At 37.0% G+C, this 26,745-nt stretch overlaps 1 protein-coding gene across 1 annotated transcript in view; it reads left to right on the top strand.

Annotated features, from left to right (window-relative positions):
• Positions 1–25,831, top strand: part of LOC124591202 (TATA-binding protein-associated factor 172) — a 294,467-nt gene extending 268,636 nt beyond the window's left edge. The window contains exons 34-36 of the mRNA XM_047131715.1: positions 4,212–4,348; positions 16,839–16,920; positions 23,287–25,831. Coding sequence (XP_046987671.1) covers positions 4,212–4,348; positions 16,839–16,920; positions 23,287–23,472 — 405 coding nt within the window. The 3' untranslated portion in view covers positions 23,473–25,831. The remainder of the gene's footprint in view (positions 1–4,211; positions 4,349–16,838; positions 16,921–23,286) is intronic.
• Positions 25,832–26,745: the final 914 nt, after the last annotated feature.

Here is a 26,745-nt window from a genome sequence, read left to right as displayed (position 1 = left end):
CATCAGTTATTTTGCTCCCCAAATAGCAAAACTCATCTACTACTTTAAGTGCCTCATTTCCTAATCTAATTCCCTTAACATCATCTGGTTTACTTCAACTACATTCCATTATCCTCATTTTGCTTTGGTTGAAGTTCATCTTATATCCTCCTTTCAAGACACTGTACATTCCGTTCAACTGCTCTTCCAGTTCCTTTGCTGTCTGACAGAATTACAATGTCATCGGCAATCCTCAAAGTTTTTATTTCTTCTCCATGGATTTTAATTCCAACTCCAAATTTTTCTTTCGTTTCCTTTACGTCTTATTCAATGTACAGATTGAATAACATCGGGAATAGTCTACAACCCTGCCTCACTCCCTTCCCAACCACTGCTTCCCTTTCATGCCCCTCGACTCTTATAACTGCCATCTGGTTTCTGTACAAATTGTAAATAGCCTTTCGTTTCCTGTATTTGACCCCTGGCACCTTCAGAATTTGAAAGAGAATATTTCAGACAACATTGTCAAAAGCTTTCTCTCAGTCTAGACATGTAAGAAATGTAGGTTTGACGTTCCTTAATCTATCTTCTAAGATAAGTCCTAGGGTCCATATTGCCTCACGTGTTCCAACATTTCTACAGAATCCAAACTAATCCTCCCCAAGGTCGGCTTCTACCAGTTTTTCGATTCGTCTGTAAAGAATTCGTGTTAGTATTTTGAAGCTGTGACTTATTAAGTTATCAGTAAACTATCGGTAATTTTCACATCTGTCAACACCTGCTTTCGTTGAGACTGGAATTATTACATTATTCTTGAAGTCTGAGGGTATTTTGTCTGTCTCACACATCTCGCTCGCCAAATGAAAGAGTTTTGTAATGGCTGGCTCACCCAAGGCTATCAGTAGTTCTAATGGGTTGTTGTCTACCCCGAGGCTTCGTTTTGATTTAGGTCTTCCAGTGCTCTGTCAAATACTTCATGCAATACCATATCTCCCATTTCATCTTCATCTACATCCTCTTCCATTTCCATAATATTGTCCGCAAGTACATTGCCCCCGTATAGACCCTCTATATACTCCTTCCATCTTTCTGCTTATCCTTCTTTGCTTAGAACTGGTTTTCCATCTGAGCTCTTGATATTTATACAGGTGGTTCTCTTTTCTCCAAAGGTCTCTTTAATTTTCCCCCTAGTGTTATATGCCTGTACGTCCTTATATTTGTCCTCTAACCATCCCTGCTTAGCCATTCTGCACTTCCTGTCGATCTCATTTTTGAGACATTTGTATTCCTTTTTCCTTTCATCAATTAAATTCAATATTTCTTCTGTTACCCAAGGATTTCTACTAGCCATCGTATTTTTACCTACTTGATCCTCTGCTGCCTTCACTACTTCATCCCTCAGAGCTACCCATTCCTCTTCTACTGTATCTCTTTCCCCCACTCTTGAGAATTGTTCCCTAATGCTCTGTATGAAACTCTCTACAACTTCTGGTTCTTTCCGTTTATCCAGGGCCCATCTCCTTAAATTCCTACCTTTTTGCAGTTTCTTTAGTTTTAGTCTACAGTTCATAACCAATAGATTGTGGCCAGACTTCGCATCTGCCCTGGAAATGTCTTACAATTTAAAACCTGGTTCCTGAATCTCTGTCTTACCATTATATAATCTGTCTGAAACCTTCCAGTGGCTTCAGGCATCTTCCAGACGTATATGCTACATAAATTACTAAGTGATGGTACTGATCCCCCCTTGTACACAAAATGAGTTGGACCACTGTTGAGGAAGCAAGGAAAAAAGCATGTGAAATTTAAAAGAATACAGAATCCTCAAGATTGGCGAAGTTTTACAGAAACTTGAAATTTAGTGCAAATGTCAATGTGTGATAATTTTAATAGTTTCCACAAAAAAACTCGACATTTGACAGAAAACCCAAAGAGATTGTGGTGACATGTAAAGTATACCAGCAGCAAGACGCATTCGATACTTTCCCTGCACAATAAAAATGGCGATATCACTGATGAGAGTGCCACTAAAGCTTAGTTATTAAATATGGTTTTCCAAAACTCCTTTACCAAAGAAGATGAAGTAAATTTCCTGAATTCAAACCTAGAACAACTGCAACATGAGGAACTTGAAGTAGATATCCTTGATGTAGTGAAGCAACTTAAATCAGTTAATAAAGGCAAAGCCTCCTGTCCAGATTGTATAACAGTCAGGTTCCTTTCAGAGTATGCTGAAATGGTAACTCCATACTTAACAATAATATAGAATTGTTCGCTCATCAAAAGTTTTGTACCTAAAGACTGGAAATTTGCATATATCATATCAAAACCCAATAAAGGAAATAGGGATAATCTGCTGAATGACAGGCCCATATCACTAACTTTGATTTGTAGTCAGGTTTTGGAACATATACTGTGTTCTAACATTATGAATTATCTCGAAGAAAATGATTTATTGACAAATAGTCAGAACAGATCAAGAAAATATCATTCTTGTGAGACACAGCTAGCTATTTATTGTGATGAGGTAATGAGTGCTGTTGACAGAGGATGTCAAATTGATCCCATTTTTAAATTTCCAGAATGCTTTTGACACCATTGCTCACAAGCACCTTTTAATCAATGTGCATACCTATGGAGTATCATCTCAGTTGTGGTACAGGATTCGTGAGTTCCTGTCAGAAAGATTACAGTTCAGAGTAACTGGAAAAAAAAAGACATTGAGTAAAACAGAGTAATACCTGGTGTTCCCCAAGGCAATGTTATGGGCCCTGAGCAGCCTTCTTAGGTTGTTTGCAGGTGATGCAGTCATTTACCGTCTTGTAAAGTCATCACATCAAAACCAGTTGCTAAATGATTTAAACTTGATATTTGTGTGAAAAATGGCAATTGACTCTAAATAACGAAAAGTGTGAGTACTAAAAGAAATCCACTGGATTTCGGTTAGACAATAAGTCATACAAATGTAAAGGCTGTAGATTCAACTATCAACTTAGGGGTTACAGTTACAAATAACTTAAATTGGAAAGATGACATAGATAATGTTGTGGGTGGACCAAACCAAAGACTGTGAGTTATTGGAAGGATGCTTAGAAAGTGCAACAGGTCTATGAAAGAGACTGCTTACATCATGCTTGACTGCCCTCTTCTGGAGTACTGCTATGCAGTGTGAGATCGTCATCAGATGGGTCTGACAAAGGACATCAAAAAAGTTCAAAGAAGGGCAGCTCATTTTGTATTAATGCAAAATAGGAAGGGAATGCCATGGATATGATATGTGATTTGTGGTGGCATTCATTAAAACAAAGGTGTTTGTCGTTGCAGCAGGATCTTCTCATGAAATTTCAGTCTCCAACTTTCTTCACCAGTGGTGAAACTACTCTGTTGGGGCTCACCTGCACAGGGAGAAATGATCATCATGATAAAATAGGAGAAATCAGAGTTCGCACAGTAAGCTTTAAGTGCTTGTTTTTCCCACGTGCCATTAGAGAGTGGAACAGAAGAGAAATAGCTTGAAGGTGGTTCAGTGAACCCTCTGCCAGGCATTTGTGAATTGCAGTAATCATGTATACATACTGTTTGATCACATTCTGTATGTGATCAGTGTTTGTTTTGATTTAAAATAAAAACATACATCAGTAAAGCAGTGTGCTATTTTTAAAACTTAACAAATATGCTTCAATGTCATATGCTGCATTCCTAGCACATTAGGGTAAGTAAACATCCGTTGTAAACCATGAAACTGAAGTGCTGTGTTATTTGTAGCCACTATACTGAAAATTTTGTGTGTGTGTGTGTGTGTGTGTGTGTGTGTGTGTGTGTGTGTGTGTGTGTGTGTCATAATGCCGGGCTCATTTGAACACACAAGTTTTTAATAGAATAGTGAAAAAGTTCTGTAGCAAGTTACTCTGTGTTAAAAATGTAGCAGTACGAGTTTAAGGGAAGTAATTATTAAGCACACCAGGTCCAGGTAGCTTGGAACAATTCCTGCCTCTTTGATAATCAATTGAAAGGCACTTCTTTTCATATGTGCTGTGTTGCACACATGAACAGTAATCCCCAGTTCTTTGAAGAATTTCAGTAACAAATACATAAACTTGTGCCTATCATAAACTAATGCAGATATCTTGGCATGTAAAAATAGTGCTCATGTCTGTCGTTTATCTCAAAAGTGAAATACATCTGTACCAAACAATAAAAAAAAGTTGTTAAAAATGTAATTTACTTTACAGGTTATTTTTGTGGAGCATGACTGGAACCCAATGAAAGATCTGCAGGCAATGGACAGAGCTCATAGGATTGGGCAGAAAAAGGTGGTCAATGTCTACAGGCTTATCACAAGAGGAACTCTTGAAGAAAAAATCATGGGGTACATGTTAAACTTTAATTATGTTTATACCTCCAATTTTAAGCACTGTAATTAAGATAACAAACTAAACACAGCTGATTAACTTACTAACTTGACCTCTAAAAAATTGGGACAGTTCAGCTGTCCACAAAGGTGCAAATGTTAGCTCTACTAATAACTGGAAGTTAAGCCCTTAACACCTTCTTAGTGATGATGGAGGCAGTAAGGTAGATCCCAGTGTGTACTGCAGACTACTTTTAATACCCATAGCATAATGTAAACAGTCTTTGCTAAGTTCAGCATTGTTTATGTGCCTAGCCAAATTTTTTGGGCCCTGGTAGGCTACTGTACCATGTATAGGGTTGCAGGAGGTACTGCTGCCACATGGAAGTTTTTGAGACATCAGTATTCCAGCCCAGCTGAAAGAATAGTGTAATTGGTCTGTGGCTTTAGGCCTGGGATATACCAAGGTAGTTCTGCATCTACATGGTGCTACAAAAAATGTGGCTCTCAGAAACAAAGCTACTCCTACTACTTTTTGTTCAACGATCTGAAAAAGTTTTGGTACCAGTGGAAGAGGAGTTAAATAACAACAAAAGAGAGGAAATAGATTTAAAATCAGACCATGTGTTTTATTCCACATGAAAGGAGCAGATATAATAGGACTTTTTCCAAAAATAAACAAAGGTTTTCATATGAATAGCATTCAAGTCTCTGCACCAGTATGCTTACATTTTCATGAGGGGATAGGAGACTTCTGTGCGGTGTCAAAGAAACTGATAAACCACTAAAACAAGATGATGATTTCAATTTTTTCAGTCTGAAATTAGGACAAAACTAAAGATAGATTCTTCAGTAGGAAACAGCAAGTTAATCCTTAACACGTTCTCTGAAGAAAACAATAATGGAAATTACTTGGCAAGAACTAAATGGAATTAAAAGTGAAAATCATTATTAACAAAAAATAATAATGAGTATGTTGGTCTTGAATTTAAATTACTCATGTACTAGTAATAAACAGAGTAAAAACAGACAAAAAGTTAGAAAAACTAATTTGACAGGGAATTGGAAGTGCTGATTATGAGATTTTATTTAAAATTAAGGAGGTATACCAGGTCAAATTAAGCAACAAGTACATCTCATAAAACAAGACATACGCTGGCATAAATGAAGGGGGCATATATTTAACAAAGATATCTATGCAAACCACAAAAGATGTTTAAAGCATTAAGAAGTCAAAAGGAGATATCAAATGGAGCAAGGCAACTGTTCAGGTGAAGGCAGAAAGAGAGCATGGTAATTGTCAAAGAGAAGGTGGGTGTTCTAAACAAACAATAACTGCAACATGATAGCGAATGCTGAAATGATATTAAAACATGTCTTAAGGGTGATAAGAGGTGTCACAGCAAAAATTTGCTAAGAAGAACAATTGAAAATATTGACACTGTGATGGAAACAAAACAAAAATGTGTTAAGCTAATGCTAGAGAAAGCAAGGGGAAACTACAGCCGTAATTTTTCCCGAGGGCATGCAGCTTTACTGTGTGGTTAAATGATGATGGCGTCCTCTTGGGTAAAATATTCTGGAGGTAAAATAGTCCCCCATTCGGATCTCCAGGCGGGGACTACTCAAGAGGACATCGTTATCAGGAGAAAGAAAACTGGCATTCTACGGATCAGAGTGTGGAATGTCAGATCCCTTAATCGGGCAGGTAGGTTAGAAAATTTAAAAAGGGAAATGGATAGGTTAAAGTTAGATATAGTGGGAATTAGTGAAGTTCAGCGGCAGGAGGAACAAGACTTTTGGTCAGGTGAATACAGGGTTATAAATACAAAATCAGATAGAGGTAATGCAGGAGTAGGTTTAATAATGAATAAAAAAATAGGAGTGCGGGTAAGCTACTATAAACAGCATAGTGAAGGCATTATTGTGGCTAAGATAGACATGAAGTCCATGTCTACTACAGTAGTACAAGTTTATATGCCAACTAGCTCTGCAGAGGATGAAGAAATTGATGAAATGTATGATGAGATAAAAGAAATTATTCAGGTAGTGAAGGGAGACGAAAATTTAATAGTCATGGTTGACTGGAATTCGAGAGTAGGAAAAGGGAGAGAAGGAAACATAGTAGGTGAATATGGATTGGGGTTAAGAAATGAAAGAGGAAGCCATCTGGTAGAATTTTGCACAGAGCATAACTTAATCATAGCTAACACTTCGTTCTAGAATCTTGAAAGAAGGTTGTATACATGGAAGAATCCTGGAGATACTAAAAGGTTTCAGATAGATTATATAATGGTAAGAGAGAGATTTAGGAACCAGGTTTTAAATTGTAAGACATTTCCAGGGGCAGATGTGAACTCTGACCACAATCTATTGGTTATGAATTGTAGATTAAAACTGAAGAAACTGCAAAAAGTTGAGAATTTAAGGAGATGGGACCAGGATAAACTGACTAAACCAGAGGTTGTACAGAGTTTCAGGAAGAGCATAAGGGAAAAATTGACAGGAATGGGGGAAAGAAATACAGTAGAAGAAATTCTTCTGGGGTAGCTCTGAGGGATGAAGTAGTGAAGGCACCAGAGGATCAAGTAGGTAAAAATACGACAGCTAGTAGAAATCCTTGGGTAACAGAAGAAATATTGAATTTAATTGATGAAAGGAGAAAATATAAAAATGCAGCAAATGAAGCAGGCAAAAAGGAATACAAATGTCACAAAAAATGAGATCGACAGGAAGTGCAGAATGGATAAGCAGGGATGGCTAGAGGACAAATGTAAAGATGTAGAGGCTTATCTCACTAGGGGCAAGATAGATACTGCCAACAGGAAAATTAAAGAGACCTTTGGAGAAAAGAGAGCCACTTGTATGAATATCAAGAGCTCATATGGAAAACCAGTTCTAAGCAAAGAAGGGAAAGCAGAAAGGTGGAAGCAGTGTATAGAGGGTCTGTACAGGGGCGATGTTCTTGAGGACAATATTATAGAAATGGAAGAGGATGCAGATGAAGATGAAATGGGAGATATGATACTGCGTGAAGAGTTTGACAGAGCACCGAAAGACCTGAGTCGAAACAAGGCCCCGGGAGTAGACAACATTCCATTAGAACTACTGACAGCCTTGGGAGAGCCAGTCCTGACAATACTCTACCGTCTGGTGAGCAAGATGTATGAGACAGGCGAAATACCCTCAGACTTCAAGAAGAATATAATAATTCCAATCCCAAAGAAAGCAGGTGTTGACAGATATGAAAATTACCAAACTATCAGTTTAATAAGTCGCAGCTGCAAAATACTAACGCGAATTCTTTACAGACGAATGGAAAAACTGGTAGAAGCCAACCTCAGGGAAGATCAGTTTGGATTCTGTAGAAATGTTGGAACACGTGAGGCAATACTGACCTTATGACTTACCTTAGAAGAAAGATTAAAGAAAGGCAAACCTACATTTCTAGCATTTGTAGACTAGGAGAAAGCTTTTGACAATGTTGACTGGAATACTCTCTTTCAAATTCTAAAGGTGGCAGGGGTAAAATACAGGGAGCGAAAGGCTATTTACAATTTGTACAGAAATCAGATGGCAGTTATAAGAGTCGAGGGACATGAAAGGGAAGAAGTGGTTGGGAAGGGAGTGAGGTAGGGTTGTAGCCTATCCCCAATGTTATTCAATCTGTATATTGAGCAAGCAGTAAAGGAAACAAAAGTAAAGTTCGGAGTAGGCATTAAAATCCATGGGGAAGAAATAAAAACTTTGAGGTTCGCCGATGACATTGTAATTCTGTCAGCGACAGCAAAGGACTTTGAAGAGCAGTTGAACGGAATGGACAGTGTTTTGAAAGGAGGATATAAGATGAACATCAACAAAAGCAAAACGAGGATAATGGAATGTAGTCGAATTAAGTCTGGTGACGCTGAGGGAATTAGATTAGGAAATGAGACACTTAAAGTAGTAACTGAGTTTTGCTATTTGGGGAGGAAAATAACTGATGATGTCGGAGTAGAGAGGATATAAAATGTAGACTGGCAATGACAAGGAAATTGTTTCTGAAGAAGAGAAACTTGTTAACATCGAGTATAGATTTAAGTGTCAGGAAGACGTTTCTGAAAGTATTTGTATGGAGTGTAGCCATGTAGGGAGGTGAAACATGGACGATAAATAGTTTGGACAAGAAGAGAATAGAATCTTTTGAAATGTGGTGCTAAAGAAGAATGCTGAAGATTAGATGGGTAGATCACGTAACTAATGAGGAGTTATTGAATAGAATTGGGGAGAAGAGGAGTTTGTGGCACAACTTGACTAGAAGAAGGGATTGGTTGGTAGGACATGTTCTGAGGCATCAGGGGATCACAAATTTGGCATTGGTGGGCAGTGTGGAGGGTAAAAATTGTAGAGGGAGACCAAGAGATGAATACACTTAGCGGATTCAGAAGGATGTAGGTTGCAGTAAGTACTGGGAGGTGAAGAAGCTTGCACAGGATAGAGTAGCATGGAGAGCTGCATCAAACCAGTCTCAGGACTGAAGACCACAACAACAACAATGCTAGAGTTAAGATGGCTCAGTAATTGTAATATCCAAAAAAAGTTTTGTACCATTTGTGTATCTGCAAGCTTATATGGCCCTGTGTTCAATTGGAGTAGGGAATTGTAGAATAAGCTTTATGAAAGTAAAAAAAATAAGCTTACTGTTCAATAAAAACAAAACAGTCACCAAATTAAAGGCAATAAGTTTATTGGCAGTTCACATCCTTTAAATTATAACCTTCAGCTGGTAGCATTAAATACTGTGTTGCTACACCCCGCATACTGTAACATGCTTGGATACTCCTTGGAATGTAGTTCACAAGGTGATAGAGAGAGTGGCCCTCCTGAAGTCATTCAGTGTTTGAGGAAGATTCCTGTGATGATGCAGAGTGTTAGTTTCAATTGTTCTAAAGCATTTTCAGTTGGATGAATGTCAGCAGATACCACAGGCAATTCCATTTGGATGATTCCTGTTTCTTTGAGGAAAGTGTTCACAAGATGGGAGAAGTGTGCTCTTGCATTTTGGTCCGGAAAGATTGTTCATAATGGTCACATAGAGGTCAAATTGATTGTGCAGAGATGGTGCGTACTGTCTAGGTCAACAAAGTGTGCTCCCATTTGAGTAATATGCATGTCAGTCTTGTAGATTCTATTTGATTTAGAGATAGCAGGAAATTCAGGGAAAGAGTCAGGCAAAATGAAGATTCCTCTGTATCTGAACCAGAATGTTTGCAATGTGTACTATGAGCTTTAACTTATAGTGATGAAACAGAGACTTGTAATTCCAAAATCGCTCAAGTGGAAGTTGTTACCACAACAAGAAAAACATTGTGTACACATAATGTGCTAATACATTTTGGAATGTTAGTCTTCGATTGCTCACTGAGGATGACTGGCAGGTGCTCAGTAGTAGTAATGTGAAGTGTACTTAATGACGACCGACTACAAGGCCAAAATTTCTCGGAACACTCAACTAAATTTTCCTGGAAAATTTTAAATCTGACATTAGACAGCAGAGATACATGTAGGTAGAGTTGGTCTTTATTCAGTAGCGGCTTTCAAGTGCCTCTTGGTGGTGGTGATAATGCTTTGGATCAAAATCTTCACATTTTGAAGTTAACTGGTTTTATATTGATTGTGATAATAGTCAGAATTCAAGGACAACAAAGCTTACAACCAACAGGTCACCAATTTTGTTCCTCATTTGCACAATTGTACATATTTGGGTATAGCAGCTCTAGTATGACGTTCGACTGTTGCATTTTTGAGAAATAAAGGTTCAAAGTGTTATGAACCTGTTGAATGCCGTATGAGAGCACCAGCTGTTAAACAGTAAGGTTAATGCAACTGGTTAAGGTGCAAACCTAGAAGTCTACTTGTACTGCGATCAAGTCTGCTTATTTTTATTTCGTTTCATCAAACACTTTTATCTAAAAAAAAATCATGTTTCTTTAGAAAGGAGCGATAATAATAACAATAATAATAATAATAATAATAATAGTAATGATCAAATCATGTTTCTCCAAAAAGGTATAATGATAATAATAACTATTATTATTATTATGTTTGTGTAGGATTAGAAAATAAAAATAAGGGGACTTGAAGTATAGGCAGACCTCTGGATTGGCACCTTAACCAGTTACATTAACGCTGCTGTTTGACAACTGGTGTTGGTGTATTGTATTCAACAGACTTGTAACGCTTTAAACCCTTATTTCTCAAAAATTATGAGGAAGGCATTCTACTTGAGCTGCATTTGCTGCATGTAGGTATGTACCAGAACTGTGCAAAAGATGAGCAAAATTGGAGACTTGGTGGGTGGATGTTGTAAACAGTAGTTAATGTTTTTCTAAATCACTTTATAGAGCAGTTGTAAATTTTTCATTGATTTTTAAGGTAAAAAGAATGTATTACGTTACTATATTGTACTAATAAGTTTGTTCAGTTTTTAGGCTGACTTGTCTAATTAACAGAATGTAACATGATCTTGGTTTCTGCTATAGTGGCAGTTATACCATGTACAGGAATCATCGCGTTTCTTGGGAAAGTATTCAGTAAAATTCTGATTAAATGAGAGTGCCAGAGTTGCACAAGATGACTGGACTGCAATCAAGTCTGCTGGCTTTAATCTAGATGTTCCCAGCAGCTTCACCGCTCTGGAGACTGTGAATAAAAGTTTGCAGACAACCTGAGGATTTCTGGGAAACTTATAGGTGGGGGGGAGAGGGGGGGGGGGGCGCTACTAGAAGATTACTGCTTTTTTAAATGATATGATGATTTCTGTGGTCCATCTAACAAATGATCAAAATTGAGGTCTGATGGAGTAGTATACATTGCCTATCTAAGTAAATCTGATATATCTGCTTTTGATGGACTATTTTTTTGTCTCTCCTGTTACGATAAATTCATGGAATTTATAGTAACCTGTTATTTTATTCTTCTCTCTAACTGCTACTGCCATGTGGGTGTGGAATGACATGTGATGAACATTCCTCCACTAGACATCAGTTTTGCCAAATCATCTGTTAGAGAGATCACAAAAAAGTCACTAGGTCACTAATGACTAAGATGGTATATCAGCCATAGTAAGATAGTCGTGTAGAAGTTAAGTTTTCCTACAGAAAAGAAAACATAGTTGCATGAATAGGCTAGTTTCCTGTGCTAAAAATATAGTTTGGATTGTTTTTATTCAGAGTTGTTATAGCATTCAAATCACGATTGTTTTTATTCAAAGTTGTTATAGCATTCAAATCACATTTATGATCAATATTCTCATAAAACATCTGTTATTTTTATGTAATTAAAGCTTAAAACTGAATAAATATCAAGATTTGGTCATGTGATCAAAAACACCATGTTATTGGCTGAAGCTCCAGTAGCATCACAGGCTAGGAAGAGTAAGACTGAGATGTGCATGTGTTATGGGAGTGTTAGCTGAAGTTACTAGGTTTTTATGTACTTTTTCTGCAAATAGTTTAGCTATTTAGTGATGGAAAATGCATTTACAACTTTTAAGTGACAATAGAAAAGAATTTTGTGAATGCTGATAGTGGAAACCTTTTCCCTACTCCCTGCAACATATTGAAACCCACTCAAAACTAGGGATTGTAGAACTTTTGCAAGTTGGCCCATATCTTATATCTAGATTTTTGACTGTCAGTCATGAAATACGACCCAAACCAAGAAGATACTCAGCAGAGCTAGCTCCCGCTCATAGCATGCACTCTGTGGCACAGTGGATAGCATTAAGTGACTGCGATTAAGAAGATCACAAGTTTGAATCCTGGAAGGCTCATAAATTTTTAAAAGGTTTATACAATAACCTAAATATTGGCACCCTTAATATATTAACCCTCAATGGAAAAATGGAAAAAATAGCAGATATACTACCAGAGAGAAAGTTAGATATTTTGGGATTAAGCAAAACGAAGCGGAAGGGAAAAGGTGAGAAGAACTTGAGAGGAGGAGGAAAACTGCACTGGAGTGGGAATAACAGGTTTGGAAGAAATGATGTGGCAGTGATGGTGAATAAGAATGTACAAAGCTCTTTTGAAAGTGTGACATATGTATCAGACAGGATCATAATTTTAAACCTCAGATTCCAAAAGGAAACACTAAAAATTATCCAGATTTATGCACCTCAAGTGGAATGTAGCGAAGAAGAGAAGATAGACTTTGAAAATGAGTTAGAGAACCGTATATAGAGTGCCAATATAGTGATGGGGGATTTAATGCACAGGTAGGCAAAGACAGAAAGGAATTTGAGCAAGTGTTGGGATGTCTTGGATATGGAGACAGAAATGAAGAAGGGGAAAGACTCCTGGATTTATGCCAGAGGAATGGAATGAAAATAGAAAACAGCTGGTTTATGAAGAGAGAAAGTCATGTTATCACCAGATACAGTTGGGAAGGGAGAACCAAGAGTGTAATTGATTATATTCTAGTAGATGGGGAATGGGGAGAGAAAGTAATAAATGTGAAGGTAATTTCAAGTGTGAGTGCAGATGGAGACCATAGATTACTGGTGGGACAATGGAAAATGAATCATTGTGTGAAAAATAGAAAACAGAAGAAAGTGATGATGATATGGGATTGGAAACTGAAGGAGAGTGAAAGTGCTGAGATGTATAGAGAATTAGTCTCACACAAATTTCCAAAAGACGTTTTCTGCGATGTAGAAAAAGAATGGAGTTTATTCAAAGACACTTTAGTTGAAGCAGCACAAAAAGAACGTAGTAGAACATCTCGAAAGGAAAAAGTAAGACAAGTTGGTGGGATGATACCACAATCCAAGCAGTTAGCATGGAGAAAGTGGTGGAAAACTAAAAATGACATGGACCATAAAAGATATATAGAGGAAAAGAAGTGGAAAGAAATAGTGGAAACAGCAAAGAAAAAGGCATGGGAAGAGTTTACAAAAAAACTTTAAGAAGATGTGAAGAGCAATAAAAAATGTTTTATAAAATGATGAAAAATAAAAAGGAAGGCTTCTGAAGTACCAGTAGAGATGGAAACAGAGGATGGTATGGTGATTGAAGACCCAAGGAATATAAAAGATCTCTGGAAAGAACATTTTAAGAAACCGTTAAACGCTGAGGAGCAGGTACACAAGGAAATAACAAATAATGGAGAAATTGAGAGAAGTTGGGAAGCAGAATTAGGATAAATTACATGGGAAGAAATGGAAATAGCTGTGAAGAAGATGAATGGGGGAAAAGCCCCAGGACCTGATGAAGTATCAGTGGACATAAGAGCTGCAGGTCCAGTGGGAATGCAGTGGAGAAATATTACAATACCTGACGATTGGAGAAGAGGAGACATTGTTCCCATCTTAAAAAAAGGCACTAAAAGACTTTGTAAAAACTACAGAGGAATAACCCTTATGAGTCATACAGCCAAGATTTTTGAAAGAATTTTACTAAACCGAATAAGTGAAAATATAGAAAAGGAGCTGAGTGAAGAACAGCCTGGGTTTAGGAAAGGAATAAGCACAATCAACCTGATATTTTCTATCCGTCAACTGATGGGAAAAAGTTGGGAGTATAACAAAAGCGTGATAGACATAGAAAAGGCATTTGACACGGTTAACAGGGAAAGACTCTGGGAAGAAATGAAGAAAATAGATACAGATGATGGATACATTAATGTAATAAACACAATGTACAAAGGACACAATTGTAGAATTAGAACATCGTTGGGGAACTCTGAATACTTCGAAATAAGATAAGGACTTAAAACAAGGAAGTATTCTATCTCCTGCACTTTTTAATGTATTGATGGAGGGAATGAATATGGCAGTTAAAGATATAGTAAAGGAAAAAGACAAAAAGATGATTTTTGCAGATGATATGGTAATATGGGGTGATAAAGAGGATGTACAGTTACAACTTGATGCGTGGAAGGAAATAATGAAAAGGCATGGATTAAAAATAAAAAAAGATAAGAGTGAAGTAATGGTATTTGGAATAGAGAAAGGGATCAACGGAAATATTACTTTGAATGAAGAACCCCTCAAAGTGGTAGACAGTTTCACTTATTTAGGGAGTGAAATATCTAGTGATGGAAGAATAACCAACGAAATTAATAGGAGGCTACAAAAGGGAGGCAATTTCTACCAAACAATAAAACATCCGATTTGGAATAAGGAAGTTTCAGAAAAAGCAAAACTCCTTATGTATAAGAGTTATTACTTCCCTATTGTCATCTATGGAGGAGAAACATGGACAATGACAGAAAGGGACTGGAGCAGACTGCAAGCAGGGGAAATGAAATTTCTTAGAGCAGTTTAAGGAAAAACAAGAATGGGCAGAGTAAGGAACGTAGATATCAGAAAGGACCTTAAACAAGAAAGTATGAGAGAAGAAATTGAAAAAAAGAGATTAAGATGGTACGGGCATGTTAAGAGGATGTGTGGGCAGAGACTCCCCAAAATTATGGAAGAACTAAAGATGGATGGAAAAAGACCTAGAGGGCACCCAAGAACACGGTGGAAAACAGGAGTGAGAATATCTGTGGAAAGGAGAGGTGTGACCTGGCAGCAAGTCAAGGAAGAAAAGTGGTGGGAGGACCGAGCCAAATGGAGAGGACTCTTCAGCACCCAGAATGGGATCCGGATATACGAAATATGAAAATAGTGTAGCAAGGACTCATTGTAGCAGTTCTTTTGATGGTGAGATGTATAGTGTATAGCTTCACATTAATCTTAGTCTGAGAAATGGGCTACTGGGGATGAAGTTATCACCACACTGCCACAGTACAACAAGGTGTAGGACAATGAGGTTTTGTATGCAGAGAGATATAAACCACATACAATGTGCAGATAACACAAATATATAATTTTGGACATGATGCGTGTGAACAGCCGTTGCAAATTTAAGTGCATGTAAACACCAAGGAAAACACAATAATGCTCTGTATGTGATGTGATGAAGTTTTGTAGTTGTGATTTGATTTTCATATGAAAGGACTGTTGAGTTGTTTTATAAGTAAGGTAAAGTATTGTCACATGCTAGATTTGAACCAGTGACCGATGGACGTCATCTTATAAAATTTCGACAGTCCACTGTTCTACCAACCGAGCTGTCAGTGATGTACGACTAAGTGTGTAAAACTAATTTTTACTAACGGTTTAATTTTGTCGATTGATGCCATCCTTCTTTGTACAGTGGGAAAGTGTATCTCGGAGACAAATTGATGTTAACTTGAGAGTGCAAGACATTTAATTAAGCAAGGGAATTCGGACATTGACACGGTGGCATTTTGCCGGTACAGTGCAACCAATTTTCACATACCTCAATCTTTGCCACACTCAAAAACACTTTTTCAATTTTTATGGATGTATTTGTACAGTGTGGTACTACAGATCATTTGTAACCCATTTTCCAAAATGTAAATCCCAAAACAAGATATCACTATGTATTAGCTTTATGACAATAGGAGCAGTGAGCTAGGCAGTGATGTCATAGGCATCACATGACTCAAATTGAGTGTTTTGCATGCTTTCAAATTATTTGAATTTCAATTCCGTTTTTATAAAAGGATGCTGAAAGTCAAGAAGGAAAAAAGCATGTTATGAGCATAAAATGACACTTAACCATTGAAGGTGATTTACAGAAAATAGTCAAATACCCTATTGGCAACAGATACAGCAATGTTAGAACTATTTTTTGAGATAATGACAAACAGAATAGCTTGTCCCTCAATTCTCTTTTGTGTACAGCTTTTATGACACCGGTGTTGTGTGTGCAGGACATATTTAAGACACATTATAATAAAAAATTAGTAACTTCATAATTGTATGGTGGACTCCATTAACACTATCATGATTTAAATTTTCTGCAGTCCCCATATTTGCTCCACATCTTCTTTTTTCTCAATCCAGCCAAACTTGAAACACTGGGCTATAAAGGGATCGTATTATTACTTAAACTAAAAGGAAAAAAAGGCCACAAACAGATATGTTTTGGAAAAACTCATAGTACTGCATTTTATAGAGATTAGAACATTCACATTTTCAAGTTACTTATGTCTGACTTGATTCATTTGGTATGACTGTCAAAAAGTTTGGTTGATGTTAAATCATACTGTTATAGATAATCCACTAATGAACTTTTATTGCACTTAGAAAGATTGCTTTTAGCAATGACTCTGGCACTTCATTCATAAACAGTGTTCTTATAGAAAAAAAAATCACATATGTTACTGCCCAGAGAAATTTGATTATCTTTTTCACAGTATAGACAGACTAACGAAGGATGATGAGGTGTAATAAATTTATAATCTCGAACCATGAGGCAACATTTGTTACAAATAGAAGCAACTCATCATTATCAGGATATTTTGTGTTTTTGTTTTAAATCAACTCATTTTCTTGTGTACCATAAAAGTGATTGTGATGCTAATTTTGTACTGATGATGTTACTAGTATTTACACTAAAACATGGTTGTGTTACTGAAATAGAATAACGCATTGAATGAATGTAATTTACAGGCTTCAAAAATTCAAGCTCTTGACTGCAAATACAGTAATTAGCAGTGAGAATGCAAGCATGGAAACAATGGGAACAGAACAGGTAAACTGTAGTTAAAATTAATATTAACTTGTGCCAGGGTGTGGATGTTGATTTTATAGACATATATATGATAAACAGTAGGAGCATAATGCAAACCATAACAAATATGAAATGTGTTCATTACAGTTTACTATTATTATTAATTATTATCCGAGCGGTTTAAGGCGCTGCAGTCATGGACTGTGCAGCTGGTCCCGGCGGAGGTTCGAGTCCTCCCTCGGGCATGGGTGTGTGTGTTTGTCCTTAGGATAATTTAGGTTAAGTAGTGTGTAAGCTTAGGGACTCATGACCTTAGCAGTTAAGTCCCACAAGATTTCACACACATTTGAACATTTTTGAACTCATGATAACCTTTAACCACTTAGCCTATGGCTTTTCAAAAGTTTAGTTGGCTAACCCTGTTAGCAATCTGTGATTACTGCCCTGTCCTCTTAAAGTGTGATTGTGACAAAGTGCCACCATGCAGCATGGAACATTCACACCATTCCTTAGCCCCAGTCCTTGCTCTCCCTTCATTTTTACTGGATGATCATTGTTAGAGGTGATCCAAATGCTAACTACTTAATTTAAAAAAAAAAATTCCTGACACTATGCTGCCTATATAATGTTATTTTATTTTGTTACCAGTTTCAGTTCTGAACCATCATCAAAGGCAGGAAAATTATCACAGATGTATCACATATCATACATGCTTTAACATAAGTTACCACAGGAAACCATAATTGCCTAGCCAATATAAAATCAAAAATTGTAAAAATATAAAAATATGATGCCACATTGACACAAGGACCCTATCATTGATGATGGTTCAGAACCGAAACCTGTAGCAAAATAAAATAACATTTATTTTTTTGGCTAGGTAATATTTAACTTATTATAGATATTTTTGGCTGTAAGTTACCGACCCAATACCAAGTGTGTTATGCACACTGAATGGTCTTCAGGTACAGCGGCAGCCAACTCACTCACACTGAAACCATATACCATATTCTCGTTAATAGTGACTGTTGATGGGTACCAAATACTACTATCTTGTAGGGGGTGTCTTCTGTACGTGAATTCATTGTTGATGTAGTGCATAAAAATAGTGATGACTAATTACAGTGACTGCAGTTGATCAAAAGATGTTTGACACTGGTATGTGCTTTCATTTTTAAATATGGTTTTTGTGCAATCTTACATTACTGACAAGCATTTCACAATCTCTAGTACTGTTGGAATAGTGTTGATTCACTTGCAAAGCCTGTGTTCATCAATTTTATATGACAGAGATTTATAACAATTTTTCAGCCAAATTTGTACAGTCAATCATTGTTTTGTATAACTCAGTGGTAAATTAGATGGGTCTCAGTAGCAGCCATTACTTAATAAAGATCGGAAATTTTCTTCATCACGAAATTAACAGTGTTTACATGCACTACATTTGATTTACTACAGTAAAACACCTTTTTATTTTTAAATAGTAAGCAGTGTGTTTTACCAGTTGAGGATATAGGAGCTTACTTTCCCTAAAAGTCTGTCACAAAAATCTTTTTGTTGGCTGTATTTCAACTCTTTCACTCATAAGAAGTGCATGAATTGAGTACACACCACATAGACAGTTATAGAGCATAACTGTGTGTACACTGCCCCATTTCATGCCACTCATAAAACTTTATTATACATTCAGATGAACATCACAATTCACAGTTGATTCACCATTAATCACTGTCCAGTTGTCATCCATGTTGATATGGTACACATCATTTTTAGCATTTTAACAGCATCATGGCACTCAAAAGCAACAATTAGCCGTACTGTCATTATCTTGTACCCACTTCTTCACTATCAGTACTTCGTTCTCAACTCCTGTACAAGCTCTCATAATAAAGGTCTCCTACTAATACATTAAAACTCTATATAGTCGAACAGATGCAGTTACAATGAGGTTAACAACCAGACACTATAAAATAATACAAATATTACTTACATAGGCTCACAAGAGCTACAACATTACTCACTCTCTCAACACTGTGGCCCAACTGGAGATTTACATTAGCTCACCTACTTTTTAGTATTGGGTATCGTATTTGTACAGTTTACTTCCATAAAATACTATGCACAGATGGACACTGAAATCACTATCCAAAGAAATTCTGTACATCTTCAGCCTTATTTAAAGAATCATCACAAGGTGATGCTGACACCCTTGTGTGCTTGAATATACCAATTCTCATCAGATAATTGAAGTTAAGCAATGTTGGGCTAGCTAGTACTTGGATGGGTAAACTGCATGGATATGCACGTGCAGTTGGCTGCTTTCGCTTTGTCTTTACAGCAAAGAGCAGGAGGGTAGTGGATAAAATCCCAATCAGCAGTCTGTGCACCAATGTCCTGTATTAAATTCCAAACCTCTCCATATTGTCTCATGAAGTGAGGGCACATAATGCTGTTGATGGTGATCCATCCGTCGGATGGGTACATTAAGCTTGGCACCCGTTACAGTCACCTGTAGTTGATACATACACTTAAAACATGCAAATCCCACACTTCACGAAAGAAAGTTGACTGTGTGTGAATGACAGAAAAACATTTAGAATAAGGTAGCTGAAACTGCTGTTCAGGGTGTCCTAGCTAACAGTGTCATATGAGGGTGGTTTGAAAAGTTCTCGGAGTGGAATAGAAAAAAGGTACTTACATCACTGAAACATTTTTTTATTTTTCAATGTAGTCTCCTTGCATTAGCAATTGGTCCAGTGATGTTCCAGTACCTTGATCCCATCTCAAAAATGAGCTTCCTCCAGGCCTACAAAATAGTTGTCAACTCCGGCTATCAGTTCTTCATTTGAAGTGAATCTTCGCCCAACAAGAAAAAATTTCAGTTTTGGAAAAAGATGGAAGTCTGACGGAGCCATGTCAGGTGAATAAGGTGGGAGTGGCAACAGTTCATACCTTAGTTCATGTAATTTTGCCATGGTGACGGCACATGTGTGCGGGCGCACATTGTGTTGTCGCGGCACCCATCTTGCAGATAACGTTTTTCATTTCTAATTCTTCAGTTAAAATGTGATATACACTTTCAGATGATATCTGGCAAGTGTAATCCTACATGACCATTTTGTGCCTTTTACAATGATTTCTGAAGTAGTGACACATCTTTGCCGACCAATGTGCGGATCATCATCTAAGCTCTCCCGACCAAATTTAAATTCATTTGTCCACTTGGCAACAGTTTAATATGAAGGAGCAGAGTCCCCAGGGTATTCTGGAAATCGGCATGAATGTCCTTTGCTTTCATACCTTTGTTTACGAAGTACTTAATCACTGCTCGAATCTCGATTTTTTTCCATCTTTGCAAATCACTACATGAGAAGAAAAACAGAGCCACATCACCACCATAGCTCTCTTCCAAGAGCACTGACATGGCATGTGTTTACAGGCAACACTCCTATAAATATCGTGTGAACAACTCACGCTAGCACTGTCCTCTCGTGATGATTCCGAGAAATTTTCAAACCACCCTCGTACTACATTTTTTTTTTTTTTTTTTTTTCCTTTCTTTTTACATAGGTGGTAACATTATTGATTAATTTTATGTGGGAAGTGGGGCTCAAATAACCAAAATTATGATTGTCCACAGTTTCTTTAAATCACTTCAGGTGAATTCCAGGATGATTTCTTTGAACAGACTGTGGCTACTTTCCTGCCCCGTCCTTGTTCAGTTCGGGCTTGTCTTTTATGTGTAAAAACCACATCATTGACAAGGGAGGAAATCCTAATGTTTTTCAGTAGTGCATCGAGTTGACTCCTGTAGATATACAAGCACTGCAGTGAACTGTGCTGCATCATAAAGGTTGCAAATTGTATTATGAGATACTTTCCTCTATGGAACAGCTGTTGTGCAGATTTATTATGCAGCCAGCATACCAGACTCACTCTGTATGGACATTTACATTATTTTGAATATTTCTTGGGTATTCAGCCACAATATTTCGGCAAGCTGATTTCCTCCATCTTCAGGCATTCCTGGCTGAATACCAGAGAAAAATTCAAAATTTTCTGATACTGTGAAAACCTGAAATCATACATTTACAGTACCCATTGTTGTTAAATATAGCTCTAATAGAGTTTTAACAGTAATTAGCTCCTGGCAGGTGTAGTGGTTACCATGATCTTTGGTACGAAAATAAATTTCAGCAGATAATTCCACGGACACAAAAATAGTAGAAAAGAAAAATATAATGAACAGGATTGGATATGATTGAGGAAAAGTACAGTAAGTAATTGAGTAACAGTAAGCAGCATTTTTTACAGTTCATTAAATTATAACATAAAGGAATATATTTGTAGAAACAAGGATAACAATAAAATGTCACTGAGCAGAATGTCAGATTAAAAAAATTATATATGCTTCATATTAAAAAATGCACAAAAGAGCACTAAGTGCAGTTACAACTTCCAGGCTGGGAGGCCGTCTTCAGAATGTAAAACTATTCCCTAATGTTTCGTTCCTATTGCAGAAGATATTTACGAAGGTAAAACAGCAGCTCAAAAGAGTTCACCTGCTGTCAGAGGTGAAATGTCAGGGAACAGTTTTATATACGAGGATTGGATCTTTAATAGTAGCAACTATTTATTTACAGCTCATACAAAATAGATACCTGTTTCAATGTTTTACTGACCTTCAAAGTAGTCACCAGCATTGTGTATAACCCTTTGCCAGCGATGTGGAAGTCATAGGGTACTCTTAGCTGTGCCAGCTGTGTTGACAGTTCGAGCAGCATGGTCTATAGCTTGACGAATTTGTAGCAGTTCTGAAGCGAATGCCATGAAGTGTTTCCTTCAGTTTAGAAATAGAGTTAAACTCACGAGGCCTTAAGTCAGGAGAGTAGAGTAGGTGGTATAGCACTTAGCAGCCCCATCAGTCAAACAAATCAGTAACAGTGTGCACTTTAAGTTCTTGAGTATTGTCCTGCAAAATGATGGTCAGGTCCCGCAGAAAGTGTCATCATTTCTGTTTCTGTGCTGTTCATTTTTGGAGCACAACCTACGACCAGCTTTCTGCAGGACCTGACCATCATTTTGCAGGACAGTGCTCAAGCACGTACAGTGCAAGCTGTTACTGATTTGTTTGATTGATGGGGCTGCTAAGTGCGATACCACCTACTGCAATCCCTTGACTTAAGCCCTTGTGAGTTCAACTCGGTTTCTAAACTGAAGGAAACACTTCATGGCATTCACTTCTGAACTGTTATAAACTCGTCAGGCTATAGACCATGCTGCTTGAACTGTCAACACAACTGGCACTGCTAAGAGTATCCTATGACTTCCACATCACTGGCAATGGGTTATACACAATTCTGGTGACTACTTTGAAGGTCAGTAAAGCTTTGAATCATGTTTCTTTTTGGTACGAGCTGTAAATAAATAGTTGTCACTATTAAAGTTCCAACCCTTGTATAAACCATGGCCTCCCAGCCTAGAGATTTGAAATGGGCCTCCCAGCCTAGAGATTTGAAATGCGATGGACACAAGCTGTGAAAGCATACACTTTGTGATTAAAGACTGCAGAATTTTTTTCTAAGCACACAGCTGTTTTTGGAACATCTTTATAAATTTGTCAGTAATGAACAGAACCTATATTAAAAAGATACAATCAGTTAAGCAAAAGCATGGTCAGTATCACACACAGTGGTAAAAGATATGACCTTACTACTTTCACAGCCCAAAAGAAGGAACCTTTGTGTTTCATGCAGTGCTCATAAGCATTAGTTTGTTTTGAATTCATGGCTGAGATACACTTGAGTGCAACTTACATGTCGCGTTCTGAGGTTGTGTTTCTGTGTAGACGTCCCAAAAGTCCGAAATTGAGTATTACCACACTTCTAAATATACAGGGAAATCAAAGCCATTTGTACAAAAGTGGGTAACATGTTATAAATTGGTTAAAAATGTGAATGACTTTAAGGGACATGGTTAGCTGACAAAGTGACCTAAAAGCGGAAAAAATTGATTATTAAACTTTTTTCCCACTCTTAACACTGTGTCAAATGCAAGCAAAATTCACTTTGAAACAACTGTCAATGCAAATTTTATGCATATTGTACGTCTCTTATACGTGAACATGCAGAAAATTTGGTTTCAAGCATATGTGACTGGATGTATTACTGATTGCATTTTTCTTTTGTTCATATATGATGCATTTGTATGTTTTAGTTTTTGTCAAATTCATTTTACGTGACAGACTGTAGATATCTCTCTCTCTCTCTCTCTCTCTCTCTCTCTCTCTCTCTCTCTCTCTCACCCCCCCCCCCCCCCCCCTTCCTCCAATCTCTCTTGCTCCCCTCTATATAATAATATAATACAGTATATTCTTTATATTTGCAGCTACTTGATTTATTTTCTCTGGATGACAAGAGGAAGGATATTGCCCATTCTTCTAGCTCCCGTTCACAGCTTAGTGGAGTTAGCATGAAAACTGTTTTAGAAACTCTGCCCGATTTGTGGGAGGACAAACAGTATGAAGAAGAGTATGACCTTTCAACCTTCATGCAATCTCTTAAGAAAGAGTGATATGTGTTTTTTTGTAATGTCTCTCTGTGTGTGTGTGTGTGTGTGTGTGTGTGTGTGTGTGTGTGTGTGTGTGTGCGTGCGCGTGCATGCGTGTGTTTATAGAGAGTGAGAGATCCAATAATGGATAGTAGGAACTGCATATGTACAGTTATTTTTATACATTTCAATTTTTTAAAGAAGACAGGAAGAGAGATAGAACTGACTCATTAGCGTCTTCGTTTTGGATATCTGTATCATCACAAATATCGCCTAAAACATGAAAATAAGAATGTCACTGATTGTGTTATTCTTAGCTGAATGTGAACTGACCACTTCCAAGATTTTAGAAATTTAATGAAGTAGCTTCAAAAGCAAATTATTTCCATTGTCATTTATTACAAGTGACTTTCAGTGACCTGTGGATTTGCTTATTGTAAGATAATTGGTGTTACCATTTACTTATTTTGTTATGTGCATATGTGATGTACATATGAAAGGTGCTTTTGGTGCAAAAAGCTATGTCACATGTACACATATAAATTAGCTATGGTTAACTAAGTAAATATTGAACTGTAACTTTTCAATAAATGTTTGCACCCAGTCCGTAAGTCTGACAGACGGTGCTCATTTTAAACTAAGGGTAATTATCTGTGAAATTTTAGAAATTTCATGAAAGGTGGCTGTGTTATTTACCTCAGAATTCAATTATGACAGCAGTTTACTTTTACAAATCACAGAATGAGGTAACAATAATGACAGTATCTTAAGTACAAATTTGATTAAAGCTATTTTATGTTTTTAATTTTAAGTGATTTGTAGCTTATTGGTAACAAGCAATAAAAGGACATGTCTACTCATTTAAGAAAGAATTTTCATGATTTTGAATTTTCTCTTTTCTGAAAAATCATATTTTACGTAGTTCTTTGAATGTGATGATGGAGTATATATGAGCAGGAAACAATTTAAAAAGTTTTTAGATGGTGTTTTTTTATTGCTTGTGCTGTAGTGAGTGTTAGAACATCACACATAAGTAAACTGGTACAAATTTTAATGTAATATGAGATGCTCTTTTCTCAGTTTGAAGAATTCTTTTTGCCTTGTTAGACTGCCAATAATTTAATTTGGAAGTAGACATTGTACACTGAAATAGACTGATAATATGTGCTGAGATTAATTCAGAATTTGTTTAGTGTGTATGTCTTTTGGAAGCAAATTGCACAAGTAATGTTTAATTTTAGGCTCGATAAATTATGTATACATGTCTCTTGTCATCTTACAACTATATCGAATCTCTCTGACTCGCTTGAAGGAATAAGGCACACACTATGAAGTCACACTTCAACACACTGAGAGAAAGAAAATTGTGTGTTGAAGATCTGTACTGAGCAAGACTCATTAAAATGTAGATATTAATGATCCCCTCTTCTTCCCTGCTGCTTCATAGGTTATTGAATAGGTAATTGAACAGAGGTAGGTCTTTATGGCCTTCATTCAGTTGACATCATTATTTACTTATATTGTTTGCATCCTGTAGGTTAAGTTACAAAGTACCTATAGCTTCATGAATGTTTTATGGATTCAGAATTTCAAACATTGTGTTCATTTCTGTCACCAGTGGAAACAAGACAGTGCAAAGAGGAACTGCTAACAAACAATACTTTCTTGTTTTGATCCTTTCTGTATTCAGTTTACCTCAACAAACTTTATATGATTGAAGTGCACCATATATGAAGGAAAAATTGAAAGGGGATGCTGTGGGGTCAATGCAGAGAGGAGCATATTTACCAGCTGAATGCCTCATAAAGGCCACCTAATGCAAAACAAACAAATAATTTGACATATAAATGTCCTCTATCACATCCTAAAAAAATGTGGTAGCAGAATATTTATTTACACAATATGAGATCAGTAAATTAAATTCATATTATTTTTCCACTATCAACAAACAAGTTATTAAGCGTAATCTATCTTGTATGACAATATAGCATAATATGGCCAGTTGGCATCCAGTTTTCCTACAGGTGAAATTGTTTTCACTTTCCCTTTTGCCCTCTCTGAGCCATAAATTGCAGTATTCTCATCTTGTAATTTTGTATTGCATGCGACATAAGTACAGAACATTAGGACTATTGTGTAATTATTTAAGGACTTTTTCTCATTATTGTATGTGCATTTATATTTGTGCAGTGATAATAAAACTTTGATCATTCACTTTTATATGAAAAGAAGGAGTAACCTGTGTATATCTTAATTCCTGCTTTGCTTGGACCACAAAGAGTGGCATTAACTTGTCTCACATCAGCATTATTTTTAGAAACTGGACAAATATCTACAGTCCACTGTAATACAGAGTTTTCATATAAAGGGAAAATTTAAGTTAGCTATACATTTATGTTATATTGTAGCTAAATCCATTTTTTATGCAGTGATCTTGACAAAATACCCACAACAAAAGAAAGAACCACTGCTGTATGTGCCTGTTTGTGTGGGTTGACTTACGAAAAGGTGCAGGAGGATTTCACCTCTAAATTTGGAAAGCCAGGTGCCACAAGAGTCAAGAACAAATTCAAACCTATAGGTAATGTTGGTGAGGAGGAATATTAGGGAGGCTGTTCTTAGCACAAGAAATGGTGGGGGGGAAGGGGGGGTAGAGGATCCGATCACACGAAGTTCCTTTGCATTTGCCAGGATATTGAGCAGGGAGCTTGGTGTTCCACAATCCACAGTCTGATAAACACTGCAATAAACGTTACAGAAATGTATGCACCATGTCCAGATTCTGCATAAGCTTGAAGCTGAGAATTGTCCAGTCCAACAGGCGCATGTTATGATCTGTTACTGGTTACGTGTTCGGTGAAGAAGAAACATAACAGTGTGGGCATGTGAATAGACCTAATTGCGAAATTTGGGCGAATGAACAACCATACACACTTCAGTAATAGCAATGAAACAACCCCAGTGTGTATGCTAGGAATAACAAGGACTACCTTTCGTGGGCTCTCGTGTTTGCAGAGAAAAAGAGTTACCAGACACCTATACCTTATTATGTTGGAAATCTTCCTGGAAAGGGATGCCCCTCCAGTTTTGCTTTGTTGTCCGTAATTACCTTGCTGCAGTTTTTCCTTGTATATGGATTGAATGTAGTTGTCACAGCCTTTTGGCTCCCCACTCTCCAGACCTGATTTCCTTAGATTTCTGTGCATAGAGGTTTATCAATGATAAAGTTTTCCCGGTGAAGATTTATGGCATAGCACCTAGATTTCTTGGCATAGAGGCTAATCAATATTAAGGTGT

Source organism: Schistocerca americana, chromosome 2 (genome assembly GCF_021461395.2).
Source record: "Schistocerca americana isolate TAMUIC-IGC-003095 chromosome 2, iqSchAmer2.1, whole genome shotgun sequence".
Taxonomy (NCBI): domain Eukaryota; kingdom Metazoa; phylum Arthropoda; class Insecta; order Orthoptera; family Acrididae; genus Schistocerca; species Schistocerca americana.
Note: the sequence above shows the minus strand (reverse complement) of the source record. Positions and strands in the feature narration are given on the sequence as shown.